At 41.6% G+C, this 16037-nt stretch overlaps 1 protein-coding gene across 6 annotated transcripts in view; it reads left to right on the top strand.

The window, feature by feature from the left end:
• GRID1 (glutamate ionotropic receptor delta type subunit 1) overlaps nt 1-16037 on the top strand; it is a 721020-nt gene that overhangs the window by 561077 nt on the left and 143906 nt on the right. For all 6 annotated transcript variants that reach the window (XM_079975593.1, XM_079975595.1, XM_079975594.1 and 3 more), the window contains exon 5: nt 10719-10772. In XM_079975593.1, the coding sequence (XP_079831719.1) occupies nt 10719-10772 (54 nt within the window). The remainder of the gene's footprint in view (nt 1-10718; nt 10773-16037) is intronic.

Below are 16037 nucleotides of genomic sequence, written 5' to 3' on the forward strand. Positions count from 1 at the left end.
TGCAGGGGCCGGTCTAATATGAAACTAACTAAGCTTAAGCTTAAGGGCCCCTAACCTAGAGAGGCCTCGGAAGCGACTTTCGTCCACATTGCTCTGAAAAAATCGGTCTAGTAGACCCAATTTGAGTTGCATGACACAAATTGATTAATTTTTCGTTAATATCCTTAATTCCTAAATGTTTACCATTATGGGGCAGTGATATGGATGGGCATATTCATAATGTTGTGCAGCAATAATTCAGGATTGGAGGTGTAATTTGTAATTTATCGCTGAAGAATCTAATCTTCTGTGGGCCAGACTGTTCTGAGGTGCCGTTGGGGGTTGAGGAACTGGTCAGATAACCCAATATGTAAGCACAATATAAAAATAATTGTTTCCCCAGCAGTACTGGGGCAACCTTATTAATTTTTGGTTTCTGATTTCAAGAATTGGTATTAAACACCTGGAAAACTAGCTGAACCAAAAAAGGCTTTTGTTTTCCCTAGCCTCTAATGAAAAAACAAGGGCTGAGTTGTAAAGTCCTTATCTGAATGGTAAAAGATTGTCACTTTAGCCCTTGTTGCCTTAATTTTTTTAAAACACCTTAATCTTTTAAAAACAGTTTAGTTTGGGATCAAGAAACAGCATTGAGGCTGACAACCTTCCTGCCAAGTTCTGGGACGATGCAATTTGGAATGGCTGAGATATTAAACCCAGAATGTCTGAGTTTCTAATAGAAATGTCAACTCGATATTAGCTCCAGGAGTGCTACTGCAATTTGGAATGGCTTAAATGTACTTTTTGAAATCCAGCAGTGCCCCTCAGGCTTGTGGAGCTGCAGGAGTATTTCTGCAATGTGCCTTGTTATTCGGTGGCCTACCTGTTTGTGTGGCATTTATCTCTTAGGGGTTAACCACTTACATAATATATATATGACTTGTCTGTAGTTTTAGATCTTTTTTTTCCTAGATGACTTTGCAAAGAGAGTGGGTGCATGTGAAAGTACATATAGAGTTTTCTCGGCTGCAGTTTATATTTAGAGAATGTGTTTGAATTTGTCTTTAACCTTTATGTGTTATACAGCTTACGTGCATTCTGCAGAAAGAAAGAGATAAACATAGTATGCTTTAATTGCTTTTAAACTGGATTAATAGGACTGGAGTACTGTGCAATTTTACTGTGGGACAAATTTAACATGAATGCAAATCACCATTTGGAGTTGGGTGTTCAATGCAAATTGCTCAAAGAAAGAACACATTGATGGCGCCACATCTCTCCAGGAGGCAAACTTGTAAAATGTCTGACCGTTTTCCTTTCACACGTTTAAATATTCCTCAAAACATCTTCGTCACATTGCTACTGTGCAATATAAACTCTGGATCAGTTCACACATTCATCACGTGATAACCATCAGGGGGATATATTCAAATGTAGTTGAAGCACCATAGATACTGTTTTCATCACCTCATGTGATCTTAGCCACACACTGTTTTGCAATGGAATCATTTCAGATATCCAATTGTGAGAAGTCAGGTGATATACATAGTTGCCCGAAACGGCTCTTAAAACTGCAATTCTGAATGTTCTTAGAAGAACACACTTGGATGTCCTTCTCAACAGACACGATAAGGCTTGTGGTGTTTGTCTGCCTATTTACTGCTTGAAGCTTGGGGGAGGCATAGAGGCCTATTTATATATTAGATGTTCATTTATCCCAGAATATTTCCCCACCCCAGCTAGCTTCCTTCACACACCGAAGCCTAATATCCCCAAGATGGAAACATTTAGTAGAACAGATTGCTAGAGACAAAGTAGGGGGGTTGGTAAGATGGTGGGAATGTATACTTTTTATGTATGTGATGCTAAAACTGGCACAATATATAGTACCCTTTAGGTTAGCCTTTGTCTAATTTGGGTACCCAGCTGTTTTGGGACTAAAACCCCAATTATTTTGAGCCAGCATGGCCGGTTTTCAGGGGTGATGGGAGTTGTAGTCAAATATTGGCAGACTAAAATTGTGAAAGGCTCTTTAAATATTCTCCCAGCTATATATGAGCCAGTTCATGTATGTTTGGAAGAACATTTAAATGCTAGCCCTCATGGGTGGTGAGAGTAAGACTGCTTTAAGAGATGGTCTGGAAGGAACCAAAATAAAATATATTAGAAGTGTGTGGGAGTGGTGGTCAACAGCAGAGAAGAGAAGTGTGAGAGAATGAGGAAGATGAACTAAGATGGTGTATACTTGTACCAAAGTATAATGAAGTATTTGTTGTTATCATACAATGGCTTCCATTATTGCTTCATAACACAAGGATTATGGGTGAGGCTCAATTGCGTGGGGTGTTTCCACTGAAAGAGCCCGTGTGGGAGCCACATACAGAGAAGCAGCTCTCCTACAACCACAGCGAGGATAATTTCCAAAGGGCACCACAGTAGAGCCATCGTTAAGTTTGATTAATAGTTTCTTTCTGCTCCTTTCCATTGTAAAGCTCTGCATTAGCTGACAAAAGAATGAGCATATTGATTTGATTGCAACAGCACAACCGAGAGACTCGTGAATGCTAAAATGCACAATTTCTTAAAGGAATGATCTGCAGCATCTCTCTTCTGTTTCCCAGTATTGGAACCGTAGTGGCAAAGGCTTGATGGAATGCACCAAAGTGTTTTGCCACCGTGTTTATGCTAAGGTCACAACCCATCCCAAACTAAGCACATTTAAGTACTACTGATTCCAGGAGGTGATGAAATGCCATCCTCTCCTCCCTCTATAGTCTTAAAGAGCCACAGTGCAGGATAAGCAGTGTGGGATTTGGGTGGGGCTAAGAATTGCCTGGCTGAGAGATAGGTCAGGCAGATTGATAGTGACTTGCTTAAGCTCACTCTGCATCCAAATCCAAAATCAATTTACTTCATTGCACTGGGGATAAGCAGGTGCTTATTGTTGCAGCTATGTGTCAGGTAAAAATGACACATTCCTTTCTAACTTTCATTTTAGAAATAAAATGCAGATGAACATGAGGATGTGCACCACCTACAGGAAATCTTTTAAAATGTATAATACATCTTAATACATTTTGCTTAAACTGTGAAAATTAAAAGTCCCTTCATGTAGCTATTACAAATGGATTAAAAATTATTCTTTATCAATAAAGTCAGATGATACAATACAGTAAGCAGATACTGATTATTCTTTTACTGCCAAAGCGGAGTGGTGATTTATCATTAGAACTGACAGGCCTCCAGCTACTCTGAAAATGGGATTCTTTTCAAAACAGCTATTTCTAGAAGGCTTTCATTTATATACCTCATCCATGTTGAAAGCTAGGAAACAAACTGGATAAAGGAGCGCTCTGACAATTCAGTTGATAGAGCACGAGACCCAATCTCAGAGTTATGGATTTGAGCCCCACATTGGGCAAGATATTCCTGCATTGCAGAGGGCTTGACTTGGGACTCAGATAGGTAAAGAAAAAGCATTGTATTTGCGTTGTACATGCAATATAACACTGTGACACCACATGGCGCTGTGGTGTCCCGTCTTTCGCTAACGGATTTCCCTGTATGAGTTTGCAATGCGTGTGTAGTGTTAGAATATTCCGTTCCACCTTAAGGGACAGGCATGAGACTGTTGTGTGTCACATGTCTGTTTACACTCCAGCACAGCTTGCTGGGAACTTCCGTTTGTGTATAGCTTTTGCTTATGCTTCTTGCTTTGGACATGAAGGGGAGAAGACATGTTTTTCCTTTTGTCCTGATGTACGCTGAATAAACTGCTTGTAAATATTCTCAACATAGCCTCTCTCTGCCACTTCGGTTGCGCAGCGTTATTTACTCTGCTGAGTGTGCATGCCCAGCTTCTGAAGGCTTCTGAAGCTAGGGTCGCAATTTCATGCTGATCCAAGGACTGGAGATCACCTGGCACACCAGCCGGTGGGCTGGGGCCTGCTGGGGGCCTGCCAATTGCCCCCAATTCCTTGGCTGCATCCCAACATCCAGCCTAGATCCCAACATCCAGCCAAGATCCAGCCTAGATATCTCTTGTGGTCCCTCCCAACTCCAGGATTCTATGAAGAGATGGAAGAATTGGGCAGTTTCAAGAGGCACTGGAAGTTAAGTGAGGGCTGCAGGTGGTCCACATGTGCTCTACCATATGTTGCCACTGCTGGCAGGCCTGCAACAACTCCTTGGCAGACACATCTCTGCAGAAAATATAAAGTTTGAAAAATACCAAGGGATGCTCTTTGTACTGAGTGTTTTAAAAAGCTCTTACTATTGCTCTTTACTAGAGCAATACACATGCAAATAAGCAGCCAGCAATTGGCCCTCATAATACTCCGTTATCAGTATGTCTTTAAAACCATGAGGCATGTTGCTAAGATCCCAAACATAAAGTCCCCTGGAAGGCTAAGCCCCTAAGAGAATGTTAAGCAAGTGACTTTAAATAAATGTTCCTTCCCGACAGCTCTGCAATTAACTTGTATCGACGACTGTGTAGCATGTAGTTGTTCAATAGTTAACATGCATATAAATAATTTACAACATATTGAGCTTTGTAAAAATGAAATCTCACTGAAAGCTCTTGGAATATATCCATGTACAGGAATTTGCCTTTATTTACTATTCCGTAAAGACAGAGATGAAATGGAATGTGTGTAAATGTGGAATGCCAGCTGCATTAAAGGCAGGAAGACTTGCTGGCTGGTTGATTTTTGTTTTGCTTTCATGCTAGATGCAAACCTTTCAACGCTATTTAAGCTTAGGAGAATAAATTGTTTTAGTGCTAAGGCTCTGTGCTCTCTCCAATCCCTGCCAAAACCAAAAAACCACATACCCCCGACTTGGTACCACTCGCAGAGCCCAACCAGGTATAAATACAATTTTTCAATTTCGCTCTAGTGAAATTTGTGTGGTCTCTGATGCATACTTCCAAATCTTATGGCCAGCCTATCCCACTGTAAGGACAAATGTGTTAGTGCAGTAAGTATTGGGAATGAACTGTTAGTAACTGCAGAAAAGTAAATGTTTCAAGACCTCTGGTTTTTATTTTGTAGTGTTGCTTGTGTGTATCCTGCTGGCATTGAGTTGATATTTACTATCGACTGCACTTGATTTTTAAAAATAATTGTAATTGGCTGTATTTTAATTGTTGGTGTGTTTTTCTTTTATTTTTTTTGAAAACCACCCTGGGATCACAAAAGAGATGAAGGGTGGGGTGTAAATCACATCAATCCAGTCAGCAGATCAGCCTAGCTGACAAGTATCTATTCCTCCCTTCAGCATAAATTTTGGTTGTCCCAGATTATACTAATAAGAGCAGAGTAGAATGTATGATAAATCATGGCAGCCCATCAGGAGAGTAAATCTCATTTTCATGGCAGAAGATCCTGATCATTTAGATGGAGACACTAAATGTGGATGTGCCCAAACTGCTTTCAAAGGGAGCGTAGTTTTCTAATGCAGTTGCGTACATTTTATTGTGTCTTCTTAACTAGTTATGTGGTTTATAGATTTTGAGAACATGAAGTTTTAAAATACCATTTTATCTGTAGTGTTATATGTTCATTTATCTGCCTGGAAACTGTGTGCAAGCCTCCTGAGAGTCTGTTGTCACTGAAACTCTTTTTGTTTTTTTGTTTTGTTTTTTTAATAATATTTATTAAAAATTTTCCAGAATAAAAAGGAAAGATAGCAAGCAAGAAAGAAAAAACAAATATGATTTACACTTGGTTTCAGTGGCATCTTTCCCGGACTCCCCCCCCCCCCTTGTATTCCATTTCCCTTAAATTGATTCCACAGATTCTTACCCCAAATTTTAAAACCTTATTTGTAATTTTAAATAACCCATTTATTCCAAATTAATTTATCTTATTTATCTTAATGAACCATTTCTCCTTATATTTTATATAATTCCCTAAGATCGACCCCATTTCCCTTCCACGAATTCCCCTATTTTCAAACAACAAACATGAAAAAAGAAAAGAAAGAAATAATATATAATTTTACAGCCTTTGGATTCCAAATCTCCCCCCCCCCCATTCCCCGGTTCCAATCCCCAAAGTTCATCCGTTGTCTACTGCCAGCCTGGTGTATCCACGTCTATATCTCAACTCCACTTTGCCGTCTTTTGATAGCTTTTAATTTCAGAAAGTCCAATCTCGAAAAAACTCTCAGAAAAAGTCATTGTTCTTCCATCCAGACCTCTATGTTTAAGAGTCTAACCTAAATTCTATTTCTTGGTCCGTTTAAAGTCTGGATGTTCCAAATACTCCGGCTTCAAATTTGGTCCAGCTCTTATTCCTCAGGTTGCTTTTTCCTGTTCTGCTGCAGAAACCTTCTAATTCAGAAACTTCTTGTTCTCCACAGAGGCTTTTGTTATTCAGGAACATAACTTGCGTCAAGTCCCTTCCTTTCTTCAATAGATAAATCCATTGTCTCCTTTAGTATAGAAACCTCTGTAGACAAAATAATGCTTCGTTTTTGCAGCTTTCCCAAGAGATAACAGATCCTGCTCAAATTCATAGTATTTTTCCACTTGCTGCTACTGTTGCAATGTCCCAGCCTCCCTCTAGAGGGAATATGGTAACTTAATTTCTTTCAAAATCAGACCCAAAAGTCAAATAACTTGTTGCCTTTATTTCCAATAATTTATGTCCAAATTGTAACAAATCTAACCAGCAAAGCCATCGTAACAAAGTTCTCTTTTATTTCCCTGCTTTGACAGCTACTTTGACAGCTGTCAAAGTTTCTGTGTCTCTTCACCAGTCTCTCATAGCGGATCGTTCCCGGTTCCCGGGGGGGTTGCATTTTAGTTCCCACAAATCAGTCTTCTCCTCCAGCACAATTATTGTAATTTCCCTTCGTGAAGTTAAAAATTTTTTTCAGGTAAACAAGTTCATCTCTCGATCTTAGTTGTCAAATCCTTGTGTTGAGCCATCTACAACAGGGGAGGGCGGACTTCCTTTTTGCACTCCCCCCGCTCGCTCCAAATTCAAAGATCAAATTTCCCTTTTAAGTCCAATCAATTTACTCATGGGTTGTTCCTTTTAGTCCAAATCCGAAATTTTCAAAGAAGAAGTCGTTGCTCTCCGCCGAATAGCATGCGGCTTCGCTGGGCAGGGGAAGCATTGGACTCACAGCACCACACCCCCCCCCCCGTCACCCGCTCCGCAGCCTTTAAAAAGGCTCCTTCGCGGGTCGGAGGGGCGCAAACGGTGCCCGCCGAGTCATCAAGTCCATGGGCATCTCCGCCCATGGTTTTTGAGGGTCCCCGCGTCGCCGGCACGGCAGGACCCGACCCCTACCCAGCCGACTCCCTCCGGAGCTCAGAGGGAGTCCGCCATTCGGTGATGGCGCCGACCCGGAAATCCCACTGAAACTCTTTTTGGATTCCTTTGAAATGCCTCAGCTTTTCCACTTGAGTGTGAACCTCCAAATACTCAACATTTTCTGTGGCAACTGCAACCCAGGCCTACTGCAAAGATAATCTCTTCACCAGCCCTGGACTTCCACCACTATATATATATATATATATCCAGTGTTAGTGAGAGGCAGCTGGTGACCACAGCATAACCTGAATAACGACATATACCAGTGTCTTCTGTGGGATGCATAGAACCCCCATGAGAAAGATTTTTGATTTATCAAAACCTGCTTTGCTTCTTTCAAGGGTCCTCAGAGATGTTGCTTGAGCAGAATTCAAGAATTTTGTCTTGGAATTCTGCCTTCTGTGACATTTGGTGGTAGCAACAATAACAATATTAAGCGCAGTGCTATTTTTCTAGAAAAATAGGTGCTGGAACTCATAATGAACGCCTCTTCAGTTCTCTTATAATAACAACGGCACCCACCTGAGAGGTGTTCCAGCTGGGGGGGAAAGCCCTGATTTTATTTTTTTATTTTTGTCTCTGATGGTGACATAAAAATAGCTCTACAAGAGCAGACTAACAACCCACCAAGTTCAGCATTTTGTTTTTATTTTGAGGTAATATTTAGTCATTATGAACAGCAGCCATTGATAGCCTTAACTTCCATGAATTTATCTAATCCCCCTTAAAAACCACCAAGGTTAGCAGCTATCACTATGCAAATTCCATGTTTATATGCTGTGTTGTAGAAGTAGTTTTGTCTCTCCTTTCCCCACAGAGGACTTTTTCCAGGTCAGTGATCATTTTGGTCACCCTCTTCTAACCTTTTCTAGCTCCGCAATAACCATTTGGAGATGTGGCAACTAGACCTGCGTTTATTTATAATTAAATTTCTATCCTGTCCTTCCAAAGGAGCCCAGGGCAGCTGTACACTGCATTCAGAGTGTGGTCACATCACACATTTGTATAAAGTCATTATGATCTTGGATGTTTTATTGTCAAACCCTTTTCTAATGACCTCTAATGACATTCACCTTTTGTATAGCAGCAGAATGTTGGGTTGACATTTTCATTGAGCTCTCCACCACAACCCCAGGACCCATTACTGGTCAGTCACTTCCAGCTCAGATCCCATCAATGTATATATGAAGATGGATTGTTTGTTTGTTTGTTTGTTTGGAACTTCACACTTGTTCACCCTGAACCAGATTTGCTATTTTGATGACCATTCTTCCAGTTTGGAGAGATCTTTTTTTCGAGCTGTTTGGTTTTGCCACCCTAAATAATTTGAGGTCATCAACAAACTTGGCTACCCATGCAATTTCACATGCTAACTATTTTAGTTCACTTAGTGTCTCTGTTCACCTTTTGGTGATTACACCTCCTCTATCAGCCTCCTTTTCCAAAGAGCCCCCGACCGGCTCTTAGGAGTGACTTTCCAGGACAGAGCAGAACCCCCTTCCAAAAGGTTCTTCCAAGACATTCTGTTTGCTGTTCTCTGGATTCAATCCATTACCTCTCATTATGAGGAATTACATTAATGGACTGCAATTAATGGGGATCCTTTAAAAGAAAAAAATCAACCTGTTTCCTAAAATCTGTTTGAGGTGCAACCAAAGGGAAATGCATCTGTTTCAATGTGTTTCTTTTTGTACTAAATTTGCAGAAGTGATTTGTTTGGGTATTTTTAAGGTGAAATAAATGAAAGCTGGAAAGTCTCCACTTTCTAATGCACTATCTGTCTTAAAAGCTGTGTTTCTTTTTTGGGAGGAAATGCTGCAGGCCATTAGTCCTGAATGAAGTCTAGAGCCTCGGGGAATTTTATGAGAAATGGACACACACACACACACACACACACACACACACACCATAGGAATGACTGAGTCATTTTGTACATACTCTAAAACATTTCCATGAGGAAAAATCCATTTTTAAATCTCTTGAACCATATATTACACAGAATAGCACAGGATGAATAACTAAGCTTTGCTTCTGCAACAATAGCCACTGTTGTTCTGACATACTTAGACACCCTTAGGTAAAAAAAATGACATGTTCATGTGGTGTGCTTTTCTTTTGAAAAGATAGTGCTGGCCAGACTCATGCAAAGTTACAGAATAGTAAAATCTGCAGGGAATGAACAGCTCTCTGGCTATGTCTTGTGCCACCATTAGCTGATAGGTTACCAGCTGGGAGATCAGACGATCTTTGAAACCTGTATCCAATTTTGTGCACCCTTTTGCTGGCTTCTACTGTCGCTGGTAGCAGATCTTTCACCACCGCAACACTGGTAGCAAAAAGGCTCCACACTGACAGGCAAGAGGGTTTCCAAATATTTTTTTCCTCAAAGCCTCAGATTTAAATAACTGCCTCCCCACCCTTTCATATTCTTCAGAAAGGAAGAATATGAAAGGGAAGGTGGATGTCACAAAAGAGAATAAGAGAAAAGCAAGATAATGTAGAAGAAGCAAGAACAGGCCAAGATCATCACAATATTGGAGAGGGATCATTCTTTGTCTGCAAACCATATTGCTCCTCTTAACTTACTTTCGACTTCCAGGAAATCTCGTTGATGGGTAAACGTGGACTTGCTTACGGTGCCGATATTTCATTAGTAAAGCAATGCTTCTCACTTCAGTGTGCTTTACCGATGGCCTGTCATTAGTAATAATTGGGCAGGAGAATTTGCTCAACCAATATTTGGTTGATCACATTGGGATGTGGGGACGGGGCACTGGGGTATATTTGAGCGAGCTTTCCTTCGGAGAAATTGGGACATGTCCTGGGGAAATCGGTGCAATTTGCACAACACACTGTGTGAAATCACTTACTAGTACTCCACCGCTAGATATATGAAATACTAACAAGTCAGCTTCTTTCTGAAGCCCTTCCCCCCTCTTCATCATATTGCTGTTTTGCATCCATCAATTTAGCCTGACACATCATGTACACAGTTTCAGCCTTCTTTCTGAAGCCAGAAAATACCTATTCATTGCATTGATCCCGTACTTGGTCAGTGTCCTAGTTAGATGAATAAAGGAAGCCCTAAGGAACACTGTCACAGGATTTATATACACCATAGAGAATTAAACCAGATCCTTCTGGATTTTCCTATACTGAATAAATGATCTTTGATGCTGCAGTGCTGTGTCCTTGTGAGCTGCCCAACTGGAGGTAGCCATCTAATTCACAATGAAGTATGTAGCTCTTTAGATGACTGCCAATTATAAAACTATTGTATGAGAGCAAAAAGTGCCAGAAAATACCTATTGTAAGCTCTTTGTAGCACAAGGCATACATTAACTGGGGAATGTTTTCCAACCCCTTTATTTTATTTTCAGTTGTTTATTTCTTTCTTTTCTTTCCTTTCTCTAGGCAGTGGAAACCAACCTGGCTTCAAAGGATAGTCACTGGGTCTATGTTAATGAGGTAAGAGAATGCGGCTGCGTAAAAAGGCTCCTTTGCCTATTGTTTCTCTTTCTCCCATCCATTTTACTCTCATCTGCCCACTTGTCTTCCTTTTTTGTATTTAACGATAGACAACAGTTGTGGGGAAGGGGGGTTGCAGAAAGTTGAAGGTGTTGTGATAGAGCCATCAAGTTTACATATCAGTTTCTTTGTCATAGCAGCCAACTCCTAAGGGCTGAGGTCCCTTCGGCCTCCACAATAAAATATTTGAGGGGGCTGCCCCCCAAAGTTGATAGGCATTGCTGCATCTTGTGATCAGTTATGTGTGGTGGGGCTTACCCCCCCCCAAAAATCCCTTGCCTTCTGTCATCTCTTTTTTGCAGGGCTTTGAAGCAGGGAATGGGTCTTGTGCTAGGGTTTAGGTTTGTGCTTCGAGACTCCCAACCACCCCCCAAAAATGAAGACACAGTGACATGGGATTTTAGTTTAAGTGATTGGGCAAAATTTAGGCCACAACTTTACTGAATACAGAATGTGAGTGGTATTGGCTTAGGCACTGGAATCATCCAAACTATATCAGACTCCTACCTGCATCGCGGAGAATCTGATAAAAGGGTGAAACACTGCCAGAGGGAGCCCTGCTGATGCAAACCGACTCAAGCTCCCCCCAGTGCCCCCATGGGGTCCTGGTATGGCTGTATCCCCTACCAAGGGGTTTCGGACAAGACCCAGGCCCACGGCTGATTCCTTTAATGGAATACCCTTGAGCTTGGAGGGGCAGGTGATGGCCGCACCTCCCCTCCCCACACATTGCTGATCCAATGCCTAACCGCCAAACCTTACAAAGTTGTGATGATTGCTGCGTGGTAGGCGAAAACCAAATGGTTCTGCCAATCTGCCAGATGGAAAACTTCCTATCAGACCCCCATTGCAAAACAGGCGACCAACAACGTCCATAGCAAGGCCAACACACCAGATAAAGGGTGGGTGGGTGATCCGCTGCATGAAGGAAAAGAGGTCCAGCAAACCTCACACAGGGATTAAATGTTTCGCGGCCACCTTCCAAGCCAAGCCATTGGCTTTAGGGACCAAGTGGCCACGAAACGACGAACCAGAGTGGAGCAGCAGCCCACACCAGGAGATGGGAGATGCCTGGGGGCCCGAGCGCAACACATAACCTCCTTGAAGAGGATCCGATTTGTTGGATGGGTGTGTTTCACAGTCCTTTAGCTTCCTGAGCTTTGCTTCTCAAGTTTGGTGTTTGCAGATCGACTCATCAGCTTCACGAGCTTCCTTGGTCCCAAGGCTCGGAATCTACCCTGAGCTTGGCCTGCAAGTTAGCATACATGTTGTGCAATTTTACAGATCTTTGCAAAGAATAATAAAAAACCAGACATCCAACCTCTGGGGGTTTCCTGCGCATCTCCCCCATGAGCAACATTTATTGTGTCCGTTAATCAGAGGGAAACAGTGCCAGATTAAACCCTGTGGAGGCCCCTAGGCAGTCAAAATCTCAGGGGGGCCCTTGCAAATTATCTCCTAATATGTTTTTGTAATTCTCTATCAAATCAATATTATTTTGATCCATTGTTGCAGGGCTCCTGAAAGGCATGGAGCCCATAGGCTGTTGCCTACTAGACCTATTTGGTAATCTAGCAGTGGAAACAGATGTGATTCACATACTTCTTATCCCTCCCCCTGCTTGTCAAGTGTACCACTTTTGGACAAAAGAATCAAAACTTGTAAACATCCAGCTTTACTGCAGACACCATTGGCGATGGAGACTCTCTCACACTAACTTCTGTTGGCGGGGTGGGAGAATAGGGCAGGGAGATTGTCTCTCTCCAGCCTGAATAATACCAGAATGCAAATTGTATGGCTCCATTTCCAGACTTCTTCTTGGCTGGCATAAACAGCATGATAAAGATCAAAACAAAGTCCCGAGTGTGCCCGGGAAATGGCAAGGCTTGTCATCCTGTTCTTTCTCATGCTGACCTACTCCACTAGCTGTGCTTGTAGGGGAGAAAGAATTATTCCACATAAACCTCAGAAATGCAGATATATAGCTCTTGGTGGTCTGTAAGCTTGCAGTCTGTTACCATGGACAACCAAGAAAGCACTGAGCTTACATGTAAGGCCGCTGCTCTCTAGTTTGCAGTGTCTGAATGTTACAAAAGATTAGCTCTCTGAGCTTGATGCATTAACATGTTTTCTGTAGAACTGAACTGATTCTATCACTGTTATCCAGTTCTGCATTGAAGCAATGCACGTGTTTGGTTTGTATGCCCCCCCCCCAATTCCACTTAAAGGATAATTGAGCTTTATTTATGTTGTGTATATCAATACTGGGGGCGGGGGGAGAATGTCCCTAAGCTATATTTTATAGTGGCCCATATTGAAAGTCTGCGCACTGAGAAGTGACTCATAATATAAGCATGGCGGTGGGGGTAGGGAGAGAAAATTTCCTAGGTGATCATTTATAAATTTCTGGCCACTTAGTGGAAGCTGCATTATTAGAAACATTTGTATATCTTAATAAATGTATGTTCTTTATGTGCTTAAGGCTGGTAAAATATTTAAATAAAGAGAGCTGTGTTATCTGTTGTTTTGTGCTAATGCATTATATAGGGGACATCAAGTTTAAGTACAGACTTCTTTGTTCACGTTTCATACCATGCTTTGCCTCTCACTAATCATGCAGAGGAAGGCAGCCATATATGTTAACAGGAACTATAAATTGCTTTTGTCTGGTTAGCGGTAATGCATGGAAATTAAAAGGGGTAGTGGTATAAAATTGCTACCTCCAAAAAGCCATTATGAATCTTCTCCAGTCCATGTGATGTTTATGGAACTCGTTCTTTTTTGCTGTAATAGCTTTGTAAAAAAATCACCACGAGAAACGCACAGAGGAAATCAGTGTTTATATTCACATAAATACAATGCACTGTCTACTCTGTACAGGGTTTATAGGAGGATGGTGTTGCTGTTGTTGTTGTTGAGGTGCTGAAATTCACTACCCCCAATTAAAACTGTAATATGATGCATAATTTTTCACCTCTCTTCTGCCAAAATAAGACTCCCGTGGGCTTACAAATATGTACATCATTTATTAAATGCCACAAAATATGGACCCCCTTCTACTGACAGAGTACGGATAGGAGAAGCATTTGCAGGATGCAGATCTAAAGGTATCAATCAGAAAGTTCACGAGACAAGAACAAATTAGAATTCCTACATAGCATGATAAAATCCCGGGGACAGGGTTATGATGGGTTACAAAGTGCAAATAGGTACATAAATATAATCCAGTGAAGAACTATCAATGTGCAAGCTTATATAGACACTATAAAATTCAATTGAGTTAAAACAGACAACTATACATTCTCTCAAATGTCTAGAATCTGAGAGTTTGAACAGAGTAAATATGTACTCAGAGAAACAGAGAAGCACTTGGTATGCTGTCTAGCTACTGAGGGCTGGTGGGTGGGTGGCTTATCATTTTGAACTTCTGTATGGATTGGAAGGAATTAACCGTGCAAAACCTTCTGTCCTACTTCCATAAAAGGACTTGCTCTCTGGAGTTTGATTCAAATTTGAGATACTCAGACATGCATTTTTGCAGCATGTAAAGCAAATGCACTGTTAATGGAGCATGTCTTTTTCGGTCCATAGCTGACTGTTTTCTTCTGCCATTGTAAATCATGCCTATGGGATGTGGTGGCCATTGCCTAGGATCTAGGGCCCAGATTGAAGCATCCACCTCCACCAAGTAAAGGAATACAAACATCCAACAATAACCTTAGGTTGAAAGATACATGGCTGTTGGTGTCCCTCATAATTCCTCAAATGTTTTGTCTGAAAGGAACCTTTCCATTTGGTTTGAACAGCAATACAGTTGTACCTTGCTTCTTGAACAGAATGCGCTCCCGGAACCATTCGAAAACCAAGGCGCAGCTTCTGATTGGCTGCAGGAGCGTCCTGCAGCCAATTGGAAGCTGCAGAAGCCATGCCACACTTTCGGGTTCTGGAAATCGATCAAAAACCAGAACACTCACTTCCGGGTTTCAAACATTCAGGAGCCAATTTGTTCAGGAGCCAAGGCATTTGAGATCCAAGGTTCAACTGTAATTCAGTGGGAATTCAAGCTATATTCTGATTTTTATTTTTTATTTTAAAAAGGAGCAAGCCACTCTCAACTTGTGTTATGCCTGGATTATCTGCATTTCAGAAGGGATGATCAGGATGCAAGTCACAGAGCTGCAGGGTTAATATTTATCAGAATGTACAAGAAAATTAAAGGAGAGGAAGGACAAATGAAAGGATATGTGATCTGCTTAGCATAAAAGGCTTTAAGAACAAGGAAGAATGTGGAGGAAAGCAAGCATCTCTTTGACAGCTGTGGCCTGTAAGCAGTTTGACCACTCAGAAATGTGACAGCACAAGTCCCTGCAGGATCAAGACCAGCATCATTCAAATTCCAGGAGAGATCCCACAGGAGGACCTAGACAGGATCACAAAATCCGGTCCAAGCTGACAAACTATAAGGAATGCAATCCAAATAACAAAGCTGATTCCAGGCCAGAATCAGATACAAGGAGCTTACTTGAAGCAGGCACAAACAGGAATGTCGAAGGGCAAGGAGGCAGATAGTCAGGGCAGATATATCACAATATTGAAAACCAGATACCACCCAGCCCGTGTGTGTGTGTGTGTGTGTGTGTGTGAGAGAGAGAGAGAGAGAGAGAGAGCTCTCTTAACATTCATGTCACATTCTGTGACACATACTTGATCTTTGTGTTTTATTAAGCAAAAGAAAAACCTTAAACATGGTGGCGAGATTTGCAGCGACATATTTTATCCGCGTACGTTAGTTTTGCATGTGTGAGTAAACTGAGTACAAATATGACACAAACATTTTCCCATGATTAATTCATGGCACAGCCTTCTCGAGTTAATAAAAATGTAAAAGTAGCCCTCAGAGCAATTTCAGTTGTGCATCCTTGCCCTGTGATTTTATATAGGGTGTCCACACTTCAAGATGACCTGTTTATTCTACTATGCCCTAATATTAACTATCCTGTGCAAATTCTCCCTGATGCCTAGGGCAAGGCAGAAGATTTAGGAAATGGAGTTGGACTCAGACTACCTGTGGCAGCGCTCTACCAATTGGTGAGTGGGGAGAGAGGCCATTTTTGCCCATTCTCACTCATTTTAGCCCTCTGTGCCCTTCAAATACTGCTCCAGGTGATCAGGGGACCCTCCAGAATACATGGGAGGTGGCATTAG

The sequence above is a fragment of the Podarcis cretensis genome, assembly GCF_951804945.1.
Source record: "Podarcis cretensis genome assembly, chromosome: 5".
Lineage (NCBI taxonomy): Eukaryota > Metazoa > Chordata > Lepidosauria > Squamata > Lacertidae > Podarcis > Podarcis cretensis.